Below are 26,390 nucleotides of genomic sequence, written 5' to 3'. Positions count from 1 at the left end.
CTAATTGCTCTCCTCGCACTCATCTCGTTTTTCGGTTGTATATTTTATGCTTTCACTTTTCAGCTGCGACTTAACAAGTGCTCTTGCGGCGTCATTTTCGCATCCATGTCTGTCGAAAAATTCATCACTAGTTTCTACTGTACGTAACATTTCACGGAATCGATCTCTGGATCTCTTGACTTTTTCTAAGTTTCGTTTGACATATTTTATTTGTACTCTCAAATCTTCATTTTTTTTCAACAGCTGAGCACATTCTTTTTTCAATTTCATTTCTCGGAAAGTTTTCCTTGTCCAATTCTCAAGTTGTACGTCGCAGTTAGTCTGTGGTTCAACTGCTAAGCATTCCATTGAATTCTCCTTGTCAGAGAATTTTAACGGCACCTTTGTATAGTTCAGTGTTGGTTTATTAATAAATAATTCATTTTCTCCTTCTTTTTCTACCTCTCTTTCTTCTGCCTCTTGCTGTTGTTGATAGTGGTAGTGGTGATGTTGATGTCGTTCTTTTTCCTCTTCCCCTTCTTCTCTCATCAGCTGCTGTTTGATTACGAGCTGACTTGCTTGTACATCTTCTTTTTCTTCATTTATTAATAAATTTTTTGGTGGTTCGGATATGGCATTCTTCTTCAACTTTTTTTTTTTATTCGTATTTTCTGTAAGATTTGGTTTGAACATTTCGGGTAAAAAATGATCAGCACAAACGCCCATGCATCTTAAAGTGGAGCTGGCATAATATTCTAAAGCTGGATTTCCTGTTAAAAAAAGTAGTACGTATAGATAGTAATAGAAAATAATATAGATAAAAAGAGTAAAACATATTGATGTCGGGAAACAAGGTATCTCGTTTTATACCAAAATTGTCTGACTGGCGGGAAACAAGGTACATATCGCGTTTAGTGCTTCATTTGACATTTATTTCCATTTGAGATATACACGTGTATATGTTACAGGCGCAATCAATAGGATATACAGAGTGCTTATAGGTATGCCATGCATTCAGCCTTAGACACCCGTGTAATGCAAGCCTAAATTTTCTTTTTCCTCTCACATATATGTATAATGCATAAACGAGAATTGCATTGTTGTTATATGAATCTTATCAAGTTCTCATCTCTATACATTGTATACTTATATCTGTGCATTGTAACATAAATTATGATCGATTCAAATAAATTTTATCAGTCTTTGTTTTTTCGTTTACGAAGAAACTTACACTAGTTCGCTAATTTTAACAAATTATATCGTGTTTCGTGACATTTTAATGAGAAAAATATTACGGACATGATGAAAATTTCATAAAAGGGCCAGTAATATGGAAGTTTTATTTTTGGATTGATCATCGATATCCGATCTCGGATCGAGTAATATTGCTCGCCACATATATTTCTGTGGTCGGTAGTGGACATTCAATAAAGAAAATCTATGTAACTGTTTTATTGTAAATCCTAAGATATCATCAATATATTTTAATTGAAGAAATGACTGAACTTCGTCTCCAGGCACAACTTTTTCTCAACTATTATTGCGTTTTTTTATAATACAGGAAACATTCGATAATTACATAAGAATCGGGATTTGAGTGTTGCAATTATGCAGATGTGGAAGCGATACTATTTTTGGAAACTGAGATTTTAGATGTGCCGAACTTAGAAAAAGAAAACTTAAAAACTAGAGTGAAAGAGAAAGAGGAAGGAAGAGTAAAAATCGGCAACATATAAATACCTGCGATAAGTGAAATCTTTTAACTCAAGACTCAAACTTGATTATTTTCTTTCTTTCAATATTTTCAATTTGCGATGATAATGAAACTTTTACCAATATGTTTCTTACGTCTTTCTGATTAAAGTGGCACCAAACACCGTATAATTTGGAACACATTTAATTACTCAATTTAATCAAAATAATCTCGCAAATACGTTAGTAAAAGATTAATTTTTAAAAAGTCAAAAATAAGAAAAGTTTCACTTTTAAATTAACACTTAGATACATTATCTTAGCGATATCATGGATATTTGATAATGTTACACTACTCGATTGCAGCGAGCCGTTAAGCTTTTACGTGTGTCAGGGGAACTTCCCCTCAGTGGAGTGAATGACGAATGTGCAATTATTCAGAGGATCGTTTTGTGCAATTATCGCATGTTTCCTATATTCGATAAATGGAGGCAAGATATAACGAGTTTGAGTCTCGAAATTACGGTTTGATTGTCCAAGAATCTATTGCATCGGTCCAGAAATTCATTGTTAAAGTTATTCCATATGACTTTTTTTGTTTTATGTACTGTTCACCTTTGTTAATATTATGAGCGTAATTGGATACTGTCATATGGAGATAGAAAAATACAAGCAGTATTGTAGGAATTGTTTCGAAATTTCAGGAGTGCGCAGGGATATGAAATCATCGAGTGTAAACACGTGACTCGTGACTTGCTTTCTCAACGGTCGTCTTCCCCTTATTTTGACGGCAAATTAAAGTCCTTCCGCTCTGTGTTCTCGCCTCATTATAGCAACAGCTCATAGATGGCGAGCAATATTTGACTATAGTAGTAAGCATATACGTTATACTGTTACCATTCTCATATTTTCTCAAGTGGATAACCCTGTATAAATTTTATTCAAAATGTTATTTGACAAGTCGGTTCATATACATAATATTGATAATAGAGCAGTGTACTGCTACTCTGAACACAATAAATGTTTAAATAAATAATACAATTTGCCCTCTAAACGGTCATCACGTTAAAGTAAACCATACAGTAGGTTAAAAGTACACACTTTAAAAATCCAAAACTTTTGAACCAAAGGATTCCTAGATTAAAAGCTGCTATATATCGTCTTTGTTCATTGATTACTATCAGATAACGGAAAAATAGTTCTAAAAAATGATGCCCAGAAACGAGATATAACCGAAAAAATACCCGGCATCAATGTGTTAATATAACAAATTGACAAATACGAAACATATGTATGCACAGTACGAACACCTTGTACTTACCAACTTTTGAAATCTATTCTTCAAGAAGGGAATTGTCTCCTTTCGGGAAACGATACAGATGATGTCCTTTATGTCGGCCGTTGCTACAATTGACGTAGCGCAAATATCTATTGATCTAAAGCTCTTCTGCAAATTCATAGTGTAAAACGTGAAACACACTATAAAAAAACAACACACAAATCCGCGAAAACGTATCTATAAAAATGAAGAAAATAAAATAAAATGAAATGAATAAAAAAACGCAAATAAATAAACAAATAAGAAAATGGTTGCGGTCAGGAATAATTCTTTATATGTATATGCTAGATGTTAGATTGGATTGGCTGCGATAGATGACAAACTGATAAATCTTCCTAAAATTTGTTTTTTCCCAGATTCGTTAGAAACTTAGGGATAAGAGTGGTGTTTACGATTAGAATGTTTGCAAGTTCATTGGTAGAGACAGCATTAGTGGAAACAGAAGGTAAACGCTCCCGTCTATTGGTTATCCTAAGATAGTAATTGACCTATCCAATTAGCCTTCAAAATAGCTAATATTGGGAAAAAATTGAAAGTGGCAGTATTTTCGCACAAAAAATTACTATGAAGTTATATTAAAAAAGTTAAAAATTGCATGTTTTTTTTAATTTTAATATTAAGACGTGTTTTATGACATTGTCTCCCGGAAGATAAGTGCCGTCCTCACCATCATCTTTGTCGGTACCATGGTACAGAAATATTGGTGATTGTGAGAGTATACCAAACACTCCGATTATCGCTTCCTCTAAATAATGTCGTCTGTCTATTGTTTTTCTTTGACGATGAAAACACATGCAGTGCAGCGAACGCCTAGGGAAAGAGGCGCATAATGGGTTCCTACGTTGCACGTTGGACAACAGACGGCCGTATAAAATGTGTCTGCCTTCACCTTTGCTAGTAAACAATTCATGAACAGTTCGTAAATACATATAATCGCTAGATGACGTTTTTAACCAACTTCGAAAAGGAGCAGGTTATCAATTCAATATTTATTCTTCTTACATATATCCAGCGATTATTCTGCAATGAACAGATTTATCGAAATGAAACTTTTTACATTTTGTAGGGATGTTCCGTCATTGGTGGCGTCTAAAAAAATTTTTGGTTTCTTCACGGAGCCGAAAATAAATCTTCAGTAAAAGTCGAATTTTTCACGATCCTTGTAAAAACAAATTTTACGGAAATTTATCAATCTGTTGTCTACCGCAAACAATCAAATATGTATCTAACAAATAAACATATCTCGACCAAAATCATCCTTCTTAGTTGAAAATTTTCCAGTAAAAATATCTTTAGCTAATTCTAATTTTCATTCATTTTTATTTAATTAACTACTTTATATTATTTGCTTATTAATTTGATTGCTATTTTTGTAGATACGTTTTTATGGACGTGTGCGTTGTTTTTTGTAGTTTATTTCAAGTTCTTATATTATGCATTTGCAAAGGAAGGTTAAATCAGTGGATATATGTGCCTATGTCTAATGCAAGAATGGTTAACGCAAAGACATTATTTGTATCACTCTTCGAAAGAAAATGATCTCCTTCGTAAAGAATTGATTTTAACAGTTGGAAGTACAAATTTTCGTACAATTCGTGTGTTTCGTATTTCTTAATTTGCTGTCACGGTATACCGCTTTATTATCAATATATGAACCGATTTGTCAAATAACATGGTAATAATGTTATAATAACATAACATAATAACATAGTTGGATAAGGATTATATATGTGACCCAACCAATATTATTCGTTCTTTTCCATTCCCATGAGACAGAATTCAATTACGCTCATACGAACTGACAGACATTGTCTGCATACATTATCCGCAGATTGTTGATTAAGGATGTATGTAAACTGTCTGCAGACAATGGGAGACGTTCGTCCACTAGGAGTGTGTGGGAGTGCCGGGTATCCGATCTCGAATGAGTGTCGATGAGTTGAGAATATGCTGGAGATGGAACACATGTGTTGCAACGTAACAATACGATTGTAGAACAAGCCTTTAGAAATAATTTCTTAAACTCTATGCTCTTTATTATTTTATTGCCTGCGAGCCGTTAATCGAACTCCCGGACGCCCTCGCCTCTGGACCTCTTGCTACCTAATGTAATGTATGTGTATAGAGATTAGACTTTCTCCTTTTTTGAAACTTGTATTCATCAATCATACTGATCCAAAAATGAGTAATAAAATTAATAAAGTTGAAGTATGTCTGCAAAGTAATAAACAATAAACATAAATAATTAATATTAAAATGACGAAAAAAATTTCTGTCGTATAATGATACACATACATATTTAACAGAAATCAAGAATTTAATGATTTTATTTATATACACATATTTAACAAAAATCAAGAATTCAATGATTTTATTTATGCTTTTCAACTTTTCCAAAAATTTGTTTCTTCGATTCTAATAGTCTTTTGACATAAATACATAGGGGAATAAATTTTTATTGGGAACGCCATGACAGATTGATTTAATGTATTAAAAATTGTATAGTTCCATTATAAAAAATGAAGTTGGTCTTTGTTCGATTTCTAAACATTTCTTTATGACATTTCGACAAACAACATGTATTTTCAAATTTTCTACTTCTGCCTTTCCTTGCTTCGATACCAAATATCGGATTATAAATCTCATCTTCGCACAGAGTGACCAACGTATATAGAATTAGTGCAAACGCTTATCTGTGGACTAGGTTTTCATCCGGAGACCGTCTTTGGACTTGAATTTTGGCTCTAAAGTCCACTAAAAGCTGTTATATCTCAGATGTAATATTATACATATGGTGTGACATGTACTATATCACAGTTTCCATTCATCGAGTACTACCAGAAAATGCAAAATAAATTAAAAAAGATTGGTATTCGAAAACAAAGTTTATTTTAAAAATTTAAATATCAAAGAACAAAATGAAACTGTCATACGTATGTTTACTACTCCAATTCTTCGACTAAAGTACGTTGACTAAAGTGAGTTTTCACGATTCAATAATGTTTGGTAATTTGATAAGCATCATGGAAGATAAGAAATTCAATATTTGATTACGGCGTTTGCAGTAACCTAATAGCCGGTAGCTAGCGACTCTGGACCATTTGATTCCTTAGGAACTGATGAATTTTTAACATTTTACGTCAGTAAAATAACTTGATATGCAAGTCGTTGGATTCGTTTCAAGAAACGCCACTTACTTACCAAGGAAAAAAATATGTGGTTTTATTTGACGATAAAAAAATATTCATGCCTGAACAATTAACATGCTAAGTACCAAGGCTTAATGTTAAATCTAAATGGTGTATGGAAAATATATTAAAATTATTGCATCATTCCACTGATCCATTATCGTTTGAATGGGAATATTTTCTCTTCTCCAAAAAAATGTAGTAAACAATTAATTTCTCTTTCTTAGACAACTTACAATTAGTTTAATTATTGCGCCATTTTGTTATTTTCATACTTGTTTATCTCAGATCGAGAAGTAAATATGAACTTTTCCGCAAAACCACACAATTAAATAGGTTCTCGTCTATGCTAGTGTGTAATTAAGGAAAGAAGAAATTTCTTCTCTGGTGCAAATAAATAAGACAGATTTCTAACTTTATAGGATTTTGTATATACTAGCGTGGGTCACTTTCTAGTATGCTCCGCGTGGTGCAGCACCAGTTCGAGAACAACTAAAATCATAAGTGTGAACCCTCTCATTTATTCCTCCATTGTAAGTAATGCAAGCACTTATTTATTTGCAGTTTGTGAGTTATTATATTAGTGTATGTGAAATTTATTTCTTCGCATTTAACACGATAACTTTACTATTTACATAATTTTTATAATTTTATTTGATGTATATTGTTTGGATTTTAACGTACATATTTGAATCTTAAGTTATCTTACCTTAAAAATACTGCAGACTAGCCTAATTGCATATGAAACTTTTCTTCTTTGGGAAATGAAACGAAACGTGTCGAATCATTCTTATCGTGATGAAAAATTGAGATCATCACGCAGTGAAAATTATGAGATTGGTTTACGAAAAACAGATGAAGAAAGATTACGACGTAGGCGCGAATGGATTATAGAACAACAAAAACTACGAGAACATGAAGAGTTGAAGAAGAAGAAGATCTTAGAATATGAAATATGTCGTGCTTTCGAGAAAGGTTTACCACTGCCCAAAGGAACATTTTCACATCTCAGTTGCAATAAGAGTAAAAGTAAATCCCCAAGAAATCGACACAGAACTGTTGTTACATCAAGTACATCTAATACATTTATATTATCTGAAAAGTAAGTATGAATAATGCAAAGCGCTTTATTTTAAACAGTTAAATGAAATTGTTTTAAATATAAATAAAAATTAATTTCAAGGTAAATGTTTAGAGGATATATTATGCCATATATATAGGATTTAAATTACTTCACAAATTGTGTAGCAACTAGGTACATATTTATGTGATGCTCAAAGATATAATTTAGTTCTTAATTTATGAAGAAGATTATAGTTCAATAAATTCAAGTATATTAAATCATGGAAGACAAAACGTTCATTTGCATTATAGATTAGAACCATCAGATGGTACAACACATTTATTTAAAGGGCCAGAAGGCATACAAGTTGATGCTGCGGAACTACGAAATATCAAAGTATATATTCGCGGAAATTCATTCACAGAAGATATTCACAGAAATGTACCAGACGAAGCAACTGATAACCTACAACGAGATATTATCAATTTTGAAGATATTGTAGTCAAAAGAAGAGAGGGTAATTAAATATTGTTTTTTTCTATAATTACCTAACAACTTTCAGTCATCCACTGAAGAAATATTAAAGGAGTATATAAATTCAACTCGGAAGATAATTCCTTTCAGAATTTTCCAACAACCATAATTTATAAATTCATATTCCAGCATATTGTATGCTTTGTAATACAAAGTTAATAATCATATGTTCTATATTTTTTTCTTTTTTTTTTTCCTGTATGCTTGAAATTTAATTATGAATAGCAAAATCTTCACTTATTGCAATATCTGAAGAATGATGATGATGAAGACATGAAGATGATGACCATATTGTGTTTTATAATATTCAATGCAATTTACATGCAACTTTAAATTTAATAATATGTATTTGATTCACGAAGGATGAAGAAAATGTGGAATACAACATTGGATTTGGATAAATGGATATTGAACATTTAATGTACAATACGTAAGCACAATGTTGTTATATCTTCAGTGTCCTAAGAGTGCTTTTATTCTTGTTTGCTGCTTTACATTTTCTTTTTTTGTCATCAAGTTTGTACAAAAAAATTATGTTTTGGAATAATAGTATAACAGAACTAATATTACACATAAAAAAATAATCTATTGCAAAACTGTACTTCAAATTCTTACTCCATTTTGTGCATTCTCTATATGCTTTGCTTTTGGAATGTCTGCATGTCTAGAAACACAAAGGTTTAATTAGATTTTACATTTTATGCTGATATATTAAATATATATTTAATTCAACCGTGGAGGAAGGATAAAGTTATGGAATCTTTTCATTGAAAATTTATTTCCAAGGCTCATGATTCTACAACTGAAGAATGAAAATTATATTCAAAAGTAACTAATTAACCCCTTGCCCTACGATTTAAGTTACAATAGCACATGCCATAAGCAACAACATGGTCGGTCACACGTCGAGCCACTTGATGGTTTGGCTGGGCGTTCGAAGTTGTGCAAATCGCACATTTCTTTTGATATATAAATACATGTGTAAGGTACAACTAATTTTATTTTGCAAGATTTTTGATAAATAATTACTATCAATTGATCATTGAACAAAAAAGATTTATTATCTTGAAGTAAATAATAAGTCAGTAACTGCTACCTACCACATCTAACAATTCTGTAACGAAACAGGAGTATTTTTAACTTAATCTATTTGAATTAATTGGCTTCTGTATAGATAGGTAATTTTATTTCAGCCTGGTGGCATTGAAATAGAAATTGATCTGCAAATTTTATAAACTTTCAGTATTATACGTAACTCATTACTACAAATATCTCCAGGCTTTTACTTTCTTATATATAAAGTTTTAAATAATATAACAAGAATGTTACAAAATATTATTCTCTAAACCACAGAAAAGTGAAAAGATAATTAATATCAAATTTTTATATAAAGATATTTTTTTGATTGCAAATTGTAATATGTTACAATATAATAATTAGTTATAATCAAATATATTTGAAGAAAATAATAATCAAACTATGCAGTTATACATATATCAACAAAATGGAAGATTTTCTAATCATCATGGAAGATTTTCTAATCATCATGGAAGATTTTCTAATTATCATGGAAGACATAAAGCACATAAAACATCTCAACAATTGTTCAATTCACCAAAATTTTCTTATAAGAAAACTGCTATTATTTTTTAGCTAAAATTTTAACAGAAGTTCGAGTTTCTTGAAATTCATAAAGTCTAATAGAAATCGTTAGTTCTTAGTAATTATTACTAGTTAGAAATATATGTCGTATATATAATAAAGTATATACAGCATAACGTAAAGTAAAGATTGTATTTTCATAACTAATTTCTCTTGTAATTACGGATTCACGTATGTAAAATTATTTAATGATTTCTGGTACCAAAAAAAAATTGTATGTAATATATGTTCATTTGTGCAATTAAGCTAACGAATTTATATATATAGCAATCATTTGTTGTGATTTATATTTTTAATAGTAAATATATATCTTTTTTACATTATTGATATATACAATACTATTATAGAATCAGCAATTTAAAGTAAAAGATAATTATATTTCTATTTCTTTTATACTATTTTTACCGTTTCATTCACTTCATACATCTATTATAAAATATCCTTGCTTACAATTGTTCAGAGGCAGTTAGTTTATTTACATATCAACCTTAAGATTTCTGAGGTCTGTCACAGCTGCTTATACTGCTTAATTGCTTTCTTCATATGCATGTACTTCAGATTTTATATTTATAAATAAATTTATTTAACCATAGGAGAGGGATCCAAATCTATATTTGAGAGAGAAGAAATAAAAAGTGCAACAGTTAAAACAGAAGAAATTGTGGAACGTCATACAGTTGTTGCTAATAATGAAAATTTGGGTTTGTTCATTATTAAAAATTTAAACCTGTTGTCGTTATTTTGTTTAAATTGATAAGATATTTTTTATGTGTATCAAATTGTATTTTCATTGTGAAAAATGACATGTTTAATTTTCAGAAAACAAGTCGGAAGCGATTAAAAAATATACTACCTCAAGAAGTCGAAGTCCTCGATATAGATCGTCCCATCATACCAGGTTTGACATATAAATGCATGTATTTGTGTATTGGTTATTAAACCAAATGGATATGGCAATTTTACCATGGATATGATAAAAGTATTGCTACATAGTATCTACAAAAGTACATCATGCACATCATTGTGCTTATTATGACATTTATGGATTAATGAATTATAAATATATTATGTTTTATATATTTTGACAGTCCTTTTACATGATAAAAATCTAATACCATGAAAATGAAATATAGATCATAGTACAAAAGATACGTCATTAAAAAATGGATATGTGTACAGGGAGTAAAGAAAGTAAGTGTAAAGAAGATTCTAGCGTGATTCTATACCTTCGCGTCGGTAAAAATTTGTAAAAAAAAAGTTCATGTATAATGACCTTGACCTTGAAATTCACTGTCACATTTTTTATTGCAACGAATTCTACTTTTACGAGGAAGAAAAGCGTCAAATGAACTATGTCTTGCAAAAAGCTTGACCCCTTCTGCCGGGAAAAGAATATTAAAATTTTAATAATTCTTAAACCGGCTACAATATTTACAATATCAACCTTTTTTTTTAATAAATTTCCACTGATTCGAAGGTGTAAAATCACGCTACGATCCTCTTTACACTTACTTTCTTTACACCTTGTACAAACACTTTTTGTAATCACTAAATGGTTATAAAGTTCCGTTATTTGTATTTTAGGTCCATAGCCTATTATAAAAAAAAAAAAGGTTATTGATATCCACTACATATATCTTACATATATGTGACATTTACATATTTCACACATATATACCCAGTATACACACATACTGTAATATACTAACTTAATTTTTATTATGATTCGACTAGTATTAATTTGCTTATTTTCATGACCTCTTGCACAAAATGGAATACATATATATATATATTTATAAAAATAACGAATATAATTATATACTTATATAAAATTTGTATATACTATAATAATAATAATATTTTATTATTAATAGTAATATTTTCATTTAATATTACATATTTTGTTGAAATACCATACTTAACAAATTTATCAGTAAGTATGTAATAATCATTAAAATATATATATATATATATATATATATATATATATATATATATATATATATAACACATAGGAATATAGGAATAACGTATGTAACATTTATAAATATTATTAGAACATATATAATTATAATGAACACGTATTGCTAAATACATACTTTATATTTAATTGTGCTATGTGAATTTTATTTCAGGTATATGTTTTGTGTTACTATAGTCTGTTTTGTTCTAGGTTGTTTTTTTTTTTTTTTTTTTTAATGTATAAGAATTGAAAACCCGGTAAGGCTAAGCTGCTAAAAGCCCGACTTTTCTTTCATCCCCATTAAGTGAAAGGATATCACCGATAGCATGGTGTAATTGTTACACCAATTGTTACAGTTGGTATAAAAAGACTAAAAGGAATTTCATTTGCAGTTTGGTTATGTCACTATCAATGCTTATGTTTTCTTTTTTATTTTGACTATACATAATCTGTTCAACAAGACGAGATAATAAACGTAATCAAGTTTTGTTTACTGCGTCGTCTCGTTAGACAGAGTATACATTTCGTTTCGTTTCGTTTCGTAATATAATAGAATACTTTCTATCATATGAACAAAGAATGAATTAGAACTAGTTACATGACAATATTGCTATTTAAATTCATACTTGCATTTTATAGATATTCTTCTCATAAACTTCAGTTAAAATAATCTTATAAATAATCAGTAATCTTCATGCCAATAAATACAAAGTAATTATCTCTTCATGAAATCCAAAAACTATTTAATTGGTAAAAACAATTTAGTTCATAAAATTTTCTCAAGTCATTTCTAGTATATGTTACTTTATAATATAGGTTTCCTGATTAACATGTTAATATAAATGGAATCTATTAATAATATTTTTTGTCTATGCCAACATCAGCATATCATATCCGACTTTTACGTGTTGTTTGCTCAGGTAAAGTTGTAGGAAGATGATACAGTTACACTGTACATGTGAATGTCGTGTAAGCGTCAGGGGACGTCTAGGCCTTAGTTGGAAGAATTATCTGGAAGAATCGGTTGATAACAAGCGTGCGTACGAGTAGGTTTACGAGGTCTTCAGAGTATAAGATATGTGTATAACTGTTGTGTGTAAAATGAGGTGAATTATTTGTATTTCCGAAAACCTCCTATATCTTTACAAAAGTATTATAGATGTAATGATTAATAACAATGAGAAGGTAAGTAATTTAAGTTCTAAAAGTAAATTTAATGTTTATATGTACCAATCACCATTTGTTTTAGCCATTTAATCCCTAATTTATTACTAAGGATTATGCAAAGCAATCGATCAAATGTATAACAAATGGAATATAAAATTGTTATTTTTTGTAATATTGTGCAATTTTGTTTATTTTTTACATTTATGTCTAATATTATTTTGAGAATTATTCTACTTGCTTTTACTTACATTTTATAGTAAATTTCAGCACTTATATTTCCTAACTTGCTATAATGCACGATTATTTATCAATATTTACTACTATTAACTATTTTTTCTTTTTGGTAATTTATACCATTTTTATATAATTTATATATAAATAAATTCAATATGATGATGAAATTCGATATGATGAAATATAAATATGTGATAACTACAGAGTATTGCTGTATTAAAACAAAAATTGTATAATATAATCAATATGTTAACATATTATGTTAATATATTAATAATAATAGTACTTATATTTTATGTTTTAATACAAGAATGTTTAGTTTAAAATTAATTTAATGTAAAGTTTAAAACGAAACTTCTGTTACTTAAATATTCTTTTTTAGGTATAAAGATTCAAAACATAATAACAAGGATAGTTACAGAAATGATAGGTACCAATTATTTGTTATAATTTTGTATATTTGGTTAATATGTTTATTTTTCAGTTTTATTGTAATGTTGTATAATTTATTTAGAGAAAGAAATCACAGTAGAGGTAGAAGTAGAGAGTATAAAGAAAGAGTCAGGTGCCATAGTCAATTGCACACTGCAGAGGAAGAGCATCTGCATGAAAGAAAAAGTCATAGGGATCATTCACGTTCAAGGGAACGAAAACAAAGAGATTCTCATCATAGGTATATAATAGGCATGTGAAATATTATGTTTTTGGAAAACTACATTTTATAAATATTATTAAAACAATAGGTCATCTAAAGATAAAAGATCTTATCGAGAAAAATCAAGAGAACGGTCCCGAGAAAGAAGAGAAAGAGATAGGTCTAGAGAACATAGGATACCTCCATCACATTATATTGAACATATCCCTGTTCCTGTTTATTATGAAGTAAGTATTCAATTTATACGTGGAATATAATTCCTCTGACATTAAATTTCATTGGTCATTAGGGTTTTCCTCCAAGACCAATAATGGTTGGACCTTTGGTTCCAATTCAAAGACAAGTACCACCTTTAGGAGGAACTAGGTATATGATGAGACCATTAAGACCATTTCCACCACGATTTATTCAGCCACATATATATAGATTTTGTCCACTTCCAAATCCTAGTATGTATATTTATTAATTCATAATGAACCACATGAAGAATTATTGTGTTAATTATTTGTATTTTATATAGGATTTAGCTCAACGTATGGATAATTTATGATGAATGGAAAATTGCCACATTAAGTGTCAGACATTTTACAAAAATTAAAAATTCTTCGAAGTATCATAGTAAAGTAGATTATCTTTAACACGTTCATCGCCCAGCGTGATTCTCCTGTTTCCTGCGGGGCCCAAATCCGACCGCTGGTACGCAGAACCTAAATAGAGCGACAAGCGGGAGTTCATTGTTTATTGCCTTCGATTCATTGTAAAGAAACGATTATTTAGTTCTGAAATGGAGAAAGCGATAAGCTTTACAGCTAGAGTATTTCGAGGGATCTTATGGCAGATATCTCAGATCTTTCATTTAGTCAAGAAGCATACTTATGAGACGTATATCAGTGATTTTTTCATCCTCAAAATGTTCAGTAAACAGTATGAAAATATATTTGAAAGTGAGGAGAGTAGTGATGACGGAGTCTATAACTATTGTTTGAAGTGCCTAAAATCATCCCAAATGTGTTTGGAATATTTTAACAAATGCCATGCGATATAGAATAATGTAATATATTATCCAGAATATAAATTAGTAAAAAGTATGCTATATGTAACATCCTATATTTAATTAACTCGAACAAGAACAGCGTCACCCACACTTTGGTGACGGGGCCCCCACGGAAGTATACCCGTCACATAGATATGCATGATGTGGCGACGAACGTGTTAATATTATTTCCAAAATCTTAAAATTTTTTTATATTTGATGTATTTGTATGTGAAACTTGCTTATATGATTTTAGATGGTAATAATAATATTGTGTTCAAATTGTATTAATTGATAATGGATTGTGTATTATTAAATTTAAAAAATATGTTATGTAGTTTGTAGTATGCAGTTTGTTTATATAGTTTTTATATATAATAATTTATTGTATATCAGACTTTACGTTTATATATGTCGGAGATGAAAGGACATCGGGCCTTCCCTTTAGAATTCTTTGGAAAATCCCCAATACTTTAATCTTTATAAGTTAACCCGATTATAATTGTTCGAGATTTGCGATAATGAGTTTGGGCTCGAGGTGACAACTAGTCGCCGAATGTAGCCGCGGTCACGGGATGAATGTTTTTGCCTAATAGAGGTATGGAGTAATTGTATAGCTCTCCTTAAAAAGAATAGTTGTAGCGACATTCGACAGTAAACATTCCAATGGTTTCTGCCCCGTGGCTCGCCACACAGACCCTATTCTTCGGACAGGATGATTGCCAGATGTCAATACATCTCCGCAGTACATGTTCAGCTAGCCTGAGGACCCGCTATAAATCTTAGGACTTAGTCAACTAAGGTCCTTCAAACGGATAGTCTTTATCCTAACAGTCTCTAAATCTATCACCTACTACGGGAACATACGGGAAATCTGCTTTTCTCACGAACGACGCTTCCCGCTAGCAACTTTTTCTCAAGGGCGGCTAGTATTTTTCTCTAACTACCAACATAGAAATTAACCAGTTAACAGCAACGTCCATTTCCCTCACTTTCTGAACGAGGGTAATCCTCGATGAATCCGATCATCTCGTGCCCTGAGACACACCTCATCATAGTTTTCCTCTGCAGCATCACTGTGACGGAGAGGAACATTCTCGTGCAATCTCATCAGCGAGTAAAGCAACGTTTTTACGATCAGTGGATATTTTACGTTTTTAGCAGAGTCCGACTTAGACTTTGGAAGAAAGTATATTTGTTATCCCGTTGACCGTGGATTTGTTATTGAACCTAAGATCATTGTCAGTATCTCGAGTATCTAATAACCATGGTTATCTGTCAAATTCTGTAATAATCATATTCGCACTAGTAAATATCTTCTCTATCGAGTAATAATAATGTCTAATCCAAATGAAGATTCGTTACACGCCCTAATCATAATGTGAACTTGACATATATTTCAAGGAGGTTGTTTGGCAAAAAGGATTGGTTTTCTTAGTATACATTTTTTTTATTATTGGCATTTATAATAGTAGTAAAGTTAAACATTTATTTAGGTAATGGACTTCATGTAAAATTGATATATTAAAAAATGATGCATTAATAAAATACTTGTTAAAAATTTTTTAGTTTCCAAATAAATTTTTGTTATACTGATTTATTAATTTATTAATTTTCGTTGTATCAGAGAGCTGATTAAGAAACCTATTAAGTCTTCCTTTTTGAAGTATATACTAATGACTAGATTATGGATGTTTATACATTTATAAGAATTGTAAATGCGATTTATGATTTGCAAAACTATAGGAAGAAATCTATTCATTATAATATTTAGAAGATAAAATCAGTCTCTATTTAGGTTTTATTTGTTTAATTATGTTTGTGAAAATACATATTTATATAAGCGATCGTAATCTAAAATTACAAGAGTTTGTATCAAATACGTAATTATTTTTTGTTTTATGAGAATATCATTTATTTATATTAAATCATTTTCATTTAATTCTCATAGCACAAAAAATCGGAGAAAATTGAAATTTTCAAGATTGCAAGTTCAAGATAGAAGATATTTAACGAAGATATAATGAGATAAAATCAAGTTACTAGTTTAGTTATTCTTCACTCCTTTTTGGAATTATTTAATAATATGTAGAACATACAGATATTTTAAGTAAAATAAATCATCACTGGGATTAATAATGTATAGTATGATGAACGAAGTACATAATAGCCGTGACATTCAATGCCTTTTCGTGTTCCACATTTGGGATATTGACTCCTGATCTCGGTCATATATAGGTCTGTATATAGGTCTGGAAACTCTCGTGGTAGGTTAGTGATCAAACGATGTTGATCAATTTGTCTGCAAGAAAGCGCTTCAATTAAGAAATTATGATTGCAGTGGACTTCAGAGCCACTCTACGCTAACTTTGGATTAAGGTACGCTGTACCAACTTTACCAACTGTATCAACAAGTTAAAGAAACTCCCTACTTTATCAACCGAAAAAGAAAACTTAGTTATCAAAATTATTAATGTTGATACCTTGTTATATTCATACTTTACTATATATTATTTTATCACATCGTACATGTATTTTAACCATTCTATTTTATTATCAACGTAATTCTTTTTGTAACTAGTCAGTTAACATTTCCTCAAAGAGTTTTAACAAACGTAATGTCTGATATGAAACGCAGTTGACGCATTGTCGATGGTCAAACAATCTCTCTTTTGAAAAGAAGGATTTAATTCTGTGATTTACAGAAATTGAGGCGGCCTTCGCAGTCAAGAAGATAACATGCCTTTTGTCCTTTGTCACGAAAATCTTTAGAAATCCATTGACTAGAGATAAATATGAGACTCTGAAAGCGCGTATTATTTCTTCATTTGACGAGTTTAGCGAATCCAAGTTGAGGGGTCATCTTCGCAATAATGAATTTGTAGACGAAAAACCATTTTCTATAACGCTTAAGAAATCTAGCGGACGGGTTATGTAATGAGAGTGTTTTAGAACTTTCGTCCTTCAACAACCTCCAAATAACGATCGAGGGATTCTTGCAATCAGTGATGTTCAAGATTTGTCACGACTAACCCATCAAACGGACGAAATCGCTGGGGTCTTAAAACCATTGATATCCGCAATTTCTGTGAAGGAAAAACCGAGCCGGAAAAATAAATCCCAATCTTTTGACATGCAGCTGCAACGGTTGGAAAAAGATGATTGAAGTTTTAGCGATCGATATTTGTAGGAATAGCTTTGGGAGTAGATCTACATCATGTTTTCTAGCGGAAGGTTTCATCAGAGGAGCTCATCTAGAACACCAAATCAATCTTCAACATTATGTTTTTACCATCAAAAGTTCAGTGAGAAGTCTTTCAAATGCAGGATGCCGTGTTCATAGATAGGCAAAGACCAACAGAAATATGTTCAGTTTCTCAAGGAAAGCTGAATCTGCCATTCAGAACACAGGCGATTAATGATGTTAGGAATGACACTTATTGCCTGACCATCACTGATAGAATCTCAAGTATGAAATATCCTATCGATACCGGAACAGATATTTCCATCATTTCAAAAAAACATATCAAACGGGCATCGACAAACTTAACGTTGTCCGCCGCAAACGGTTTAGAAATTAAAAAGTATGGACTAAACATAACTGAGGGCTCCGTCAAAACTTTTCATAGGAATTTCTAATAGCTGACATTAACCTCTTAGGTACGGTTGAATTTTTTGCGGGGCTGTTTCTCTATATGGCAGAGTTTGACGCGTAAACGATACAGCACTGCAATGTGTGACGAATAATGCTGTCCTCTACGTAAGCACATTGGAATGAAGTTTTTGATAATTAAATTATAATTTTTCTTAAAGATATGATGCATATACTTTAAATTTAATAATTTATTTTAATAATTAATAATATAATTGAATGTGATATATTTTAAAGTACGGTACGACACATAGACCCATGTCACAATTTTCACACTTATAGCGAGATAGTGTTTTTCAAATTGCTTTTCATTTTCTATCTTGAAGCGACATTTTCAGGTTGCAGATTCTAAAAAATTATAAGGATACGGATCGGCATGTTAAAAAGAGCATCTAATAATGGTATATTTATTTTAACGAAAACAATTGATATCTGACACTGGCGTATCAAAAACAAAGACTATATATCTGCCTGTTAACACTGTTATAAAATATCGCAAGGATAAAAAAAGTGTGAAGCAAGACAAATGAAGTAGATCATTTAGTTCAAACGGTAAGCGAATAGTCAGTAGAGTGAGCGTTCCGTAATATAAGAGGACACCCGTAAAAGCCATTATAATGGCGCATCTACCTAAGAGGTTAATCAGAGTACCATAGGCGCTGATTTTTTCTAAAATGTTATGGTTTCTAAGATGATACATAAAATCTATCGGTAGATTTAAGCGGTAACAGAATTATCAACGGAAATACACAATTAAGCTTTCATTTTCATTTTCATTAGGTTTCATTAGACGAATAAATACCATTTCCATGATAGACCACTCAAATAAGTACAGCAAACTGTTACAAAAATTTATCGATATTACTAAATCACAAAGCATGTGTTCAAAACAGGCGGTATTAGTAACGTTCAGTATTTCATTTGCACTAAAGGATAACCAATCGCAAAAAAACGCGTTACGGCGCCTTAGATCCGGAAGATTTAAGATAGCAAAAGAAGAATTCGGGATGCGACCAGGAAGGGGATTTGCCGACCGTCCTTAAATCAATAGGCAAGCCCTTTTCACATGGTATTCAAAAAGAATGGTGAATGGTGACTTTGTGGGGGCGGATGCTTCAACTCCATGATATAGATATCAGATAGATATCCGGTATTTCACATCCAAGATTTCTCTTTTAAACAAGCCGAAGGTAAAATTTTTATCACGTTAGATCTTATCAAAGCATATAACCAAATTCTTATCGCGTCCGAAAATGTACTTAAAACAGCAGTAATAGCACCTTTCGACCTATTTGAATTTATAACCATACAGTTTGCGTAACGTGCGTTTCAGAGATATATGTAGACTTAGTCTTACGCGGAATGAATGTTTGCACACGGATATATACATAATTATTGCATCAAAAGATGAAGAACAGTACGAACCGCACCTTAGGACAGTCTTCGAATGTCTCCGACTACTAATTACTAAATACTAATTAGCGATAAACGTAGGCTAGTTAGTCTTTGGACCTGAAAATGTTAAATATCTCAAATATTTGGTTAGCTCCGAAGATACCAGGCCTTTAGAAGACCGAATATTAGCCTTAAAAGATCATAAATTATTCTAAGATGGAATGGAACTAGGAAGATTTCTAGGAATCATCAATTTTTACGAATGATTCGTACTTCATGCAGCTCAAATTCAAGCACCGCTTTACTCACTTCTTACCAGCACGAAGAAAAAAGATAGGAAGATTATCAACAGGAACAAGGAGTAAACTAATACCTTCGAAAAATCCAAGAAACATCTATGTAACGCGATACTTTTGGTATATCTCGTAGAAAACGCACTGTTAGCATTCTACAGAGATGCATGGGATACGGATATGAGAACCGCACTCAAACAATTTACAAATGCGATATAGCAACTATTAGGATTTCACTCCAAGAAACTTACTACGACCTAATAAAATTACAGCACCTATGATCGCGAACTTTTGACAATCTACTCAAGTATTAAATTTTCGTTAGACACATAATTGAAGGATGCGAGTTAATTATTAAGACCGATCATAAACCATTACAATTCGTTTCCAAACAAAAGTCATCCAAAGTACCTCCTCGTCAACTGTAACACTTACACTTCGTCGAAATATTTACAATATAAATCACTTTTATAAAAGGAAAAGACAACATCGTTGCTGATTCCTTCTCTAAAACAGGAACAGTTGAGATGCCATGAATATGAATGCCAATAATCAACAGGGAAGAACTGGCAGAAGTGCAACTTACAGATGAGGAGTTAAAGAATCTAATTCGAAATGGGTTCCAGAAGGAAGATTTTGACATGTACACATAGACTTCGTCGGTACACTACCCTGAGCATAAGAATATCGCTATTGTCTAAACATTATTGATCACTTCTCACGTTGGTCGGAAGCAATTCCGATACAAGACACTTCAACCATCACAATAGCTGACAAATTCTTCAAAAGGTAGGTTTCACGATCCGGAACACCCGAAACTATCACAACTGATAGGGTTTTCAAGGACAAGATCCTCCATCGTCGGACGTCAACGGGTACCAACCACTATCTACCACTTGGCGTCAAACGGATTGGTCGAACGGTAGCGTCGCTCATTGAAAACCGCATTAGGATGTCACAATAATGAAAATTGGGTGGGGATGTTACCAGTCGTTTTACTTAGAATACAAATCGTGTACAAAGCGAACGAAGAAATTCAAAGAAGGTGTTGGAGCCCCACTAGCCGAATTACTATACTAAACAACATTACATTACATTAAATATATGTGTATATACCTGATTTAGGGGTTGCAATTTTGTTAACTTTTTTTATTGAAGATAATAATGCATATTTAATAATGATTTATAATTAATAATTACTTAAACAGCAGTTTTTTGTACCAAATGAAACCCTGTATACATACTTATTTTAAATAAATTGTGAAAAATTATGAAAAGTAGTTTAGTTCAGTCATTGAGTAAGCTCGATGGTTTAGTTTATATTCTTTAGCTTATATAACGATGATGTTGAATACAAAATCTTAACTTCACAATTGCAGTGTTCTATGATGGCCGATATGTAAAGCGTAGCTTCCGATATTTAGAGTCTTGCGTCCTCCACTGGAGTTCAGACCTGTGTACATGACCATAGCTCACGCTCATTATTTTAGTTATTTCACAGTACAAGTGCTGCACCAAGCGGCCAAGTGCTGAATGCGTCCCACGTTAGTATATACAAGAACCGATAAAGTTAGTGATTTGCACTGTTTGGTTTCACGCTAACATATACAAGAACCTGTTTAGTTCCATTACAAACGAGGTATACTCGCTGTGGTTCCACACTACAAGAGCTTATTTCACTGTGCGGTTCTACAGAAAAGTTCATGCTATTCTATCCAAGATAGACAAGTACAAGAATAACAAAATCGCACAATAATTAAACTTAACTTAACTTATTATATTTTTTTGAAGAAGAAAAGAAAATCTTTTCCCTGAAACGGTAATGGATCAATGGAATGGTGCAGTAATAGTTTTTAGATTTAACATTAAAGTTACCTTCCTCGTAGAGATATTTTTGTTATAAAAAAATTCAAATATTATTTCAATGTAGTTTATTAATTTAATATTTATTTCAATAGTTATAGTAATTTCAGTATTTGATAGGTTGCGAATAATATTTCTGACATGATTTATTTATTTTGTATGATTTTATGCAGACAAGATTTAATGTTATAACTAATTTGTGATCCATGATTTTTACCTTTTACTTTCATTACTGATACGCCTACGAGATGTCGTCGCTGTAGCTTTGCTCACTCATCTATTTCTTTATATGTATATATCTGTAATTCAATACACACATATTATATATACTACTGAACACCTAAGTAATTGTCTATGATCTCCACTGGACACATGCATTTGTCATGTGTGCCATTTGGCTCTACTAATTCTTTTTTAGTAAATACTTTATCAAATGGTCATCGTTTATGAGTAAATAATGCTAAAATCAATGTTGAGTTTCTAAGTCGGTACGGCAGTTACGTTTGCCCACGAAGGCCCACAAAGTGATTTGTTTATTCTTATATTTATTAAAATATACGACTGTAAGAAAATGTGAAATTCGGACGCCTGAGACGGCCGCCTGGCCTTCGTCACTCTCGGATGTGAGAAGAGAAGCATTACCATTTGAGGGTGCCATAAATTAAGCCCTCCCCGTACGGTGATGTGAACTAGAGGGTCTCAACATTTTGCAACCGCGATGCCTAATATATTCGAGTATCCTTTGTACAGTCGTCGACGTGGACGAACGTCAAGATAAAACCACGCGAGTTCGACATTTCCGAATTTGTAGAACGTGCTATAAACGTGACTCCCTTGAATTCGCTTTTGATATTTTCTTACATGAGTCCCATAGTCATATGAAAGTATTACTAAATGACACAAAATTTAATATACTTAATTAATCAATATGTAAATGCTACAGACAAAAACATTTTGAAAACCAGTCGCAAATATTATTCGACAGCCATCGCACGTCCTGCGTTCCAGGCCTAGGATTGTCGATGGCTTCATGACATACTTTAAACATTGACTAAGTCGGTTGGTCGAACTTATCTCACTGCAATAGAGCCAGCTAGATCCTAACTGTTAGAACAAAACCTTAGGTGTTTAAGGGGTGATAGGAACACGAACATGATACATCATATTAACACACTAACACAGTGTCCTTTCTCGTCTTCCTTCTTTGTCTTGTGCCGTTACATTTAAATTCATATAAAATTCATGGAATTAATAAATTTTACTATATTTACTAAATATAAGTAACATAAGTAAGTAATAAAAGTAATATAAGTAATATAAGTAAGTAATAAAGTAAAAGTCGTGGATCACAAATCAATCGTTACGTGTGAAATCTTTCTACAGTCAATTTGTTCTGCAAACAGATACGTCAGAAATATGTTTTATTCGCTAGCCATCAACTAGTGAGATTACTATTAAAATAAAATTTAGGTTTTATTATAACAAAAACATCGACGCGAGGAAAGTAGATTTAATGTTTAATCTAAAAGGCTATTATGTATAGAGAACATATTAAAATTATTGCATCATTCCACTGATCCATTATCGTTCGAAAAGAAGGAGTTCCTTTCCTTCTTTAAAATAAATATAGTAAAAAATTAATTTTTCTTTATTAGGCCAACTCATTTTGATTATTGCGCGATTCCGTTATTCTTATATTTGTATATTTCGGATAGAAAAATATGAATTTTTACGTACGACCATAGAATTAAATAAGTTTTTGTTATACATACGTTACACACTAGCGTGGAAATAAATAGGTTTTTGTCTATGCTAAAGTACAATACTTAGCCGCTTGGTGCAATACTTCTTCTCGAGGGCCAACTGAACCTTATAGGCATTAATACTGTCATTTCCCTCTGTTTGTCTATTCATTCCGAAAATATAGAAAAACTCGTTCGAAAATTGTGTCATAAAAAATCAACGCGGAAAATAAGAAGGATTTTGCTCTGCGCATGCTTGACATGCTATGAATATGTCAGACAGAGACAGAGATATTCTACTCATTTCTATCTGTCTCGTATAACGAAACCTTCTTTTACCCTCCATCTTGATATCTTTTAATTCAAAAAATGGACAGTTTTTCCTAGCGTGTGTCCAAACTTGTTTATTTGATTGTGCTCAAGAGCCTTACCCCTGCCACGGAAATTGCCAGATCTGTGTATACGACCGTGGACTGTGGTTATCAGTTTACTACTCTGCTCAAAAGCTAACCTAACTTGAACGTAGTTAAATACTTTATACATAATTGTACTGTTTAAATTGTACGGTTACCGTTTGTATTTAAATATGTTTCCCTGAAATTTGTCTATTAGACATTCTAGAAATACAGTGTAATTTTTACTGTATATAAAATTAAATAATATTTTTCTTGGAAACAGTGAAGAAACGTCCAATAAAAGATTATATTTCACTGTACGTGCTGGAAGAGTCAATAATAAGTTATTAGGATAAAGTGAAAGACGAATATCTTTTATTATCGATTTGTTCTTCACAATATATGAAAATGTATAAACGTAAATTTGATGAAGTAGAAGATAACAATGTTAGAAAAGCACCAGTAAAAAACTCGTTAGATTCGGATGAAGAAGATGATGATGCTAACGAGGATAATTATAATATAATGAGTGATGATGAAATTGAAGGTACGTAAAAGTATGAAAAATTTGTTTAATATGATGTTAAATATCTGTATATAATTATTAGGTGCCGAAGATGGACCAAGTGCTCCAGAAACAAATGTAGGATTTACAGCATTTAATATGAAAGAGGAATTAGAAGAAGGACATTTTGACAAACAAGGCCATTATCTTTGGAACAAAGAAAAAGAAATTAGAGATAATTGGTTAGACAACATTGATTGGATGCAGGTTTGTAAAACTAGTTGGTCAAATGATTTTAATCTTAGAATATGTGACAGAATTAATCCACTAAATTTGCATAATTGTATAATACGAATTGAAGTCCTGGTAGTTTAAAATAAAATGTAAATTTGCTTTCATGTTTCTAACTTTTTTCTTGCTCTTGGACTTTAGCATATTGAAATATCAGAATATGTTTCCATACAGCAAACAAATAAAATTATCTGTAAACCTGCCTTGTTTACTCAGTAATGCAAAACATTACTAAGGCGTAATCTTGATAGATCAAACCGAGTTCTACAGCAAGTGTAAAGAAGGAAAGCCAAAGCAGTAAAACACTTGGACTGGCACATAGCGATAGCGAAGATGAAGATCCAGATATAATGTTCAATCCAACTCAGGTTTATAAACAAATATTGGAATACTTACAACCTGGAGAAACTGTTTCTAAGGCTTTGTGCAGGCTTGGTAGCTATTTTTAGTTGATTAAGTTACATATGAAAGAATGTGTTCATCATTACAATTATTTAAAGGAAAAGGAAAAAAAAGATTAACTACTGCAGAGAGATGGAAAAGAAAACAGGAAAAGAAACCGATAGAAGATGATCAAAATTCTATTAGTATAACAAAATTAACAGAATTGGCAAATGAATTGTTAACTCGTACTGGAAATATGGATATATATCAAGAAAGTTACGAGCAAATCAAAAAGAAGGTAATTGCGCATGATAAAATATGATAGATATTAAAAACTTTTAATAATCTAACTATAACATGGTTTTCATAGGTTGAGCTAGGAGATAAACATGCTCATCCTTCAAAACAGGAAGCAGAGTTGGATATGTATGCTGATGATTTTGACGTAAAAGAGAAAGCAAAGTTGGATGGGAATGAAAGTAATTATATTTTCTGGGAATGTTCTCCTATATAATTTTCTGATATTATATATTATGTTTATTTTCTTTTAGGTAATAATAAAGGAATTGATAATTCTGAAGCAGACGAAACTAAAGAAGTAACATGGGAATTAAAATGGTCACAAGATGAAAATGCAGAAGTTTATGGTCCTCATACAAGTGAAGAAATGAATGCATGGGCAAGGGAAGGTTATTTTAAAAGTGGAGCTTGGGTGCGAAGAACGGGTCAAAATAATCAGTTTTATGACGCAGCAAGAGTGGATTTTGAACTTTATCTGTGATGTTTTGTTCTTGTTTGATACCTTATTTGATAAAAGAACTAGTATGTAACTGTAATTTTTTGATGATAAATACAATGAGAAACAATGTTTTATGTAATGAAATATAGGCTAACTACTTGTCAATATGTACAGTCAATAATTACAGATTTTGATGAACACATACTCTGGCATTTTGAAACTATAATATAACAAATATGAAATTTAAAAACTGTGTTTCTCTGTATTTAAAAAAAAAGTATTGTTAGTAATAATACCGAATAATAACTCATTCCATATGACTAAATTGTATAAAATAACAATTGTCCCTTCTTGATACATATCGCATAAATAAAACTATCGTGGAAACCTATTTACTTTTTTCTATGTATCTGTTATTTTGCTCTTTTAAATTTTAAAGACATCTACCTTTATTGATGTATTTCAGATGTTTTTATTAATGCCTGACTAAAGACCATCCGGTATGCTACTTAAATCGAGAGAAAAAAAAAGAACTTACACTTTGGGAACTTCCTGTGCATACCCAATAGTCGGATAGGGGTGGCAGAATTTATGGTCCACACGACGTGGTATTTTTAAATAG

At 31.3% G+C, this 26,390-nt stretch overlaps 3 protein-coding genes across 5 annotated transcripts; 2 read left to right on the top strand and 1 right to left on the bottom strand.

The window, feature by feature from the left end:
- LOC132905710 (uncharacterized) lies at positions 1-20,850 on the bottom strand. 3 transcript variants are annotated; one of them, XM_060957307.1, is made up of 3 exons: positions 20,436-20,850; positions 20,285-20,356; positions 1-749 (listed from the first exon to the last, which is right to left on the bottom strand). In XM_060957307.1, the coding sequence occupies exon 3, from the start codon at positions 703-705 to the stop codon at positions 1-3; it is 705 nt and encodes a 234-aa protein (XP_060813290.1). In that variant the 5' UTR covers positions 706-749; positions 20,285-20,356; positions 20,436-20,850. The 3 variants fall into 3 exon arrangements, with proteins under 3 accessions (XP_060813290.1, XP_060813289.1, XP_060813288.1); XM_060957306.1 differs by lacking the exons at positions 20,285-20,356; positions 20,436-20,850 and adding an exon at positions 2,993-3,055; XM_060957305.1 differs by lacking the exons at positions 20,285-20,356; positions 20,436-20,850 and adding an exon at positions 850-1,051.
- LOC132905718 (female-specific protein transformer-like) lies at positions 6,744-14,846 on the top strand. Its single transcript, XM_060957319.1, has 9 exons — positions 6,744-7,300; positions 7,573-7,778; positions 10,051-10,158; positions 10,277-10,355; positions 13,204-13,251; positions 13,336-13,494; positions 13,565-13,703; positions 13,766-13,925; positions 13,997-14,846. The coding sequence occupies exons 1-9, from the start codon at positions 6,963-6,965 to the stop codon at positions 14,017-14,019; spliced, it is 1,260 nt and encodes a 419-aa protein (XP_060813302.1). The 5' UTR covers positions 6,744-6,962; the 3' UTR covers positions 14,020-14,846.
- A 2,878-nt stretch (positions 20,851-23,728) lies between the features above and the next one.
- LOC132905706 (CD2 antigen cytoplasmic tail-binding protein 2 homolog) lies at positions 23,729-26,159 on the top strand. The gene is made up of 6 exons (XM_060957295.1): positions 23,729-24,396; positions 24,458-24,621; positions 24,897-25,080; positions 25,146-25,327; positions 25,400-25,508; positions 25,581-26,159. Exons 1-6 carry the CDS (start codon positions 24,252-24,254, stop codon positions 25,808-25,810), a joined length of 1,014 nt encoding a protein of 337 aa, XP_060813278.1. The 5' UTR covers positions 23,729-24,251; the 3' UTR covers positions 25,811-26,159.
- The last annotated feature ends 231 nt before the right edge of the window (positions 26,160-26,390 follow it).

Source organism: Bombus pascuorum, chromosome 3 (assembly GCF_905332965.1).
Source record: "Bombus pascuorum chromosome 3, iyBomPasc1.1, whole genome shotgun sequence".
NCBI lineage: Eukaryota > Metazoa > Arthropoda > Insecta > Hymenoptera > Apidae > Bombus > Bombus pascuorum.
Note: the sequence above shows the minus strand (reverse complement) of the source record. Positions and strands in the feature narration are given on the sequence as shown.

Excerpts from the sequence above, each read along its gene's own strand:
- LOC132905710 (XM_060957305.1), bottom strand. The coding sequence starts at position 883 with ATGTACCTTGTTTCCCGCCAGTCAGACAATTTTG. Across the intron at positions 750-849 it reads CCGCCAGTCAGACAATTTTG|GAAATCCAGCTTTAGAATAT; the intron begins GTATAAAACGAG and ends TTTTTTTAACAG.
- LOC132905706 (XM_060957295.1), top strand. The coding sequence starts at position 24,252 with ATGAAAATGTATAAACGTAAATTTGATGAAGTAGAAGATAACAATGTT. Across the intron at positions 25,081-25,145 it reads TAAGGCTTTGTGCAGGCTTG|GAAAAGGAAAAAAAAGATTA; the intron begins GTAGCTATTTTT and ends AATTATTTAAAG. Across the intron at positions 25,509-25,580 it reads AAAGTTGGATGGGAATGAAA|GTAATAATAAAGGAATTGAT; the intron begins GTAATTATATTT and ends ATTTTCTTTTAG.
- LOC132905718 (XM_060957319.1), top strand. The coding sequence starts at position 6,963 with ATGAAACGAAACGTGTCGAATCATTCTTATCGTGATGAAAAATTGAGA. Across the intron at positions 10,356-13,203 it reads AGATCGTCCCATCATACCAG|GTATAAAGATTCAAAACATA; the intron begins GTTTGACATATA and ends ATTCTTTTTTAG. Across the intron at positions 13,252-13,335 it reads GATAGTTACAGAAATGATAG|AGAAAGAAATCACAGTAGAG; the intron begins GTACCAATTATT and ends TAATTTATTTAG.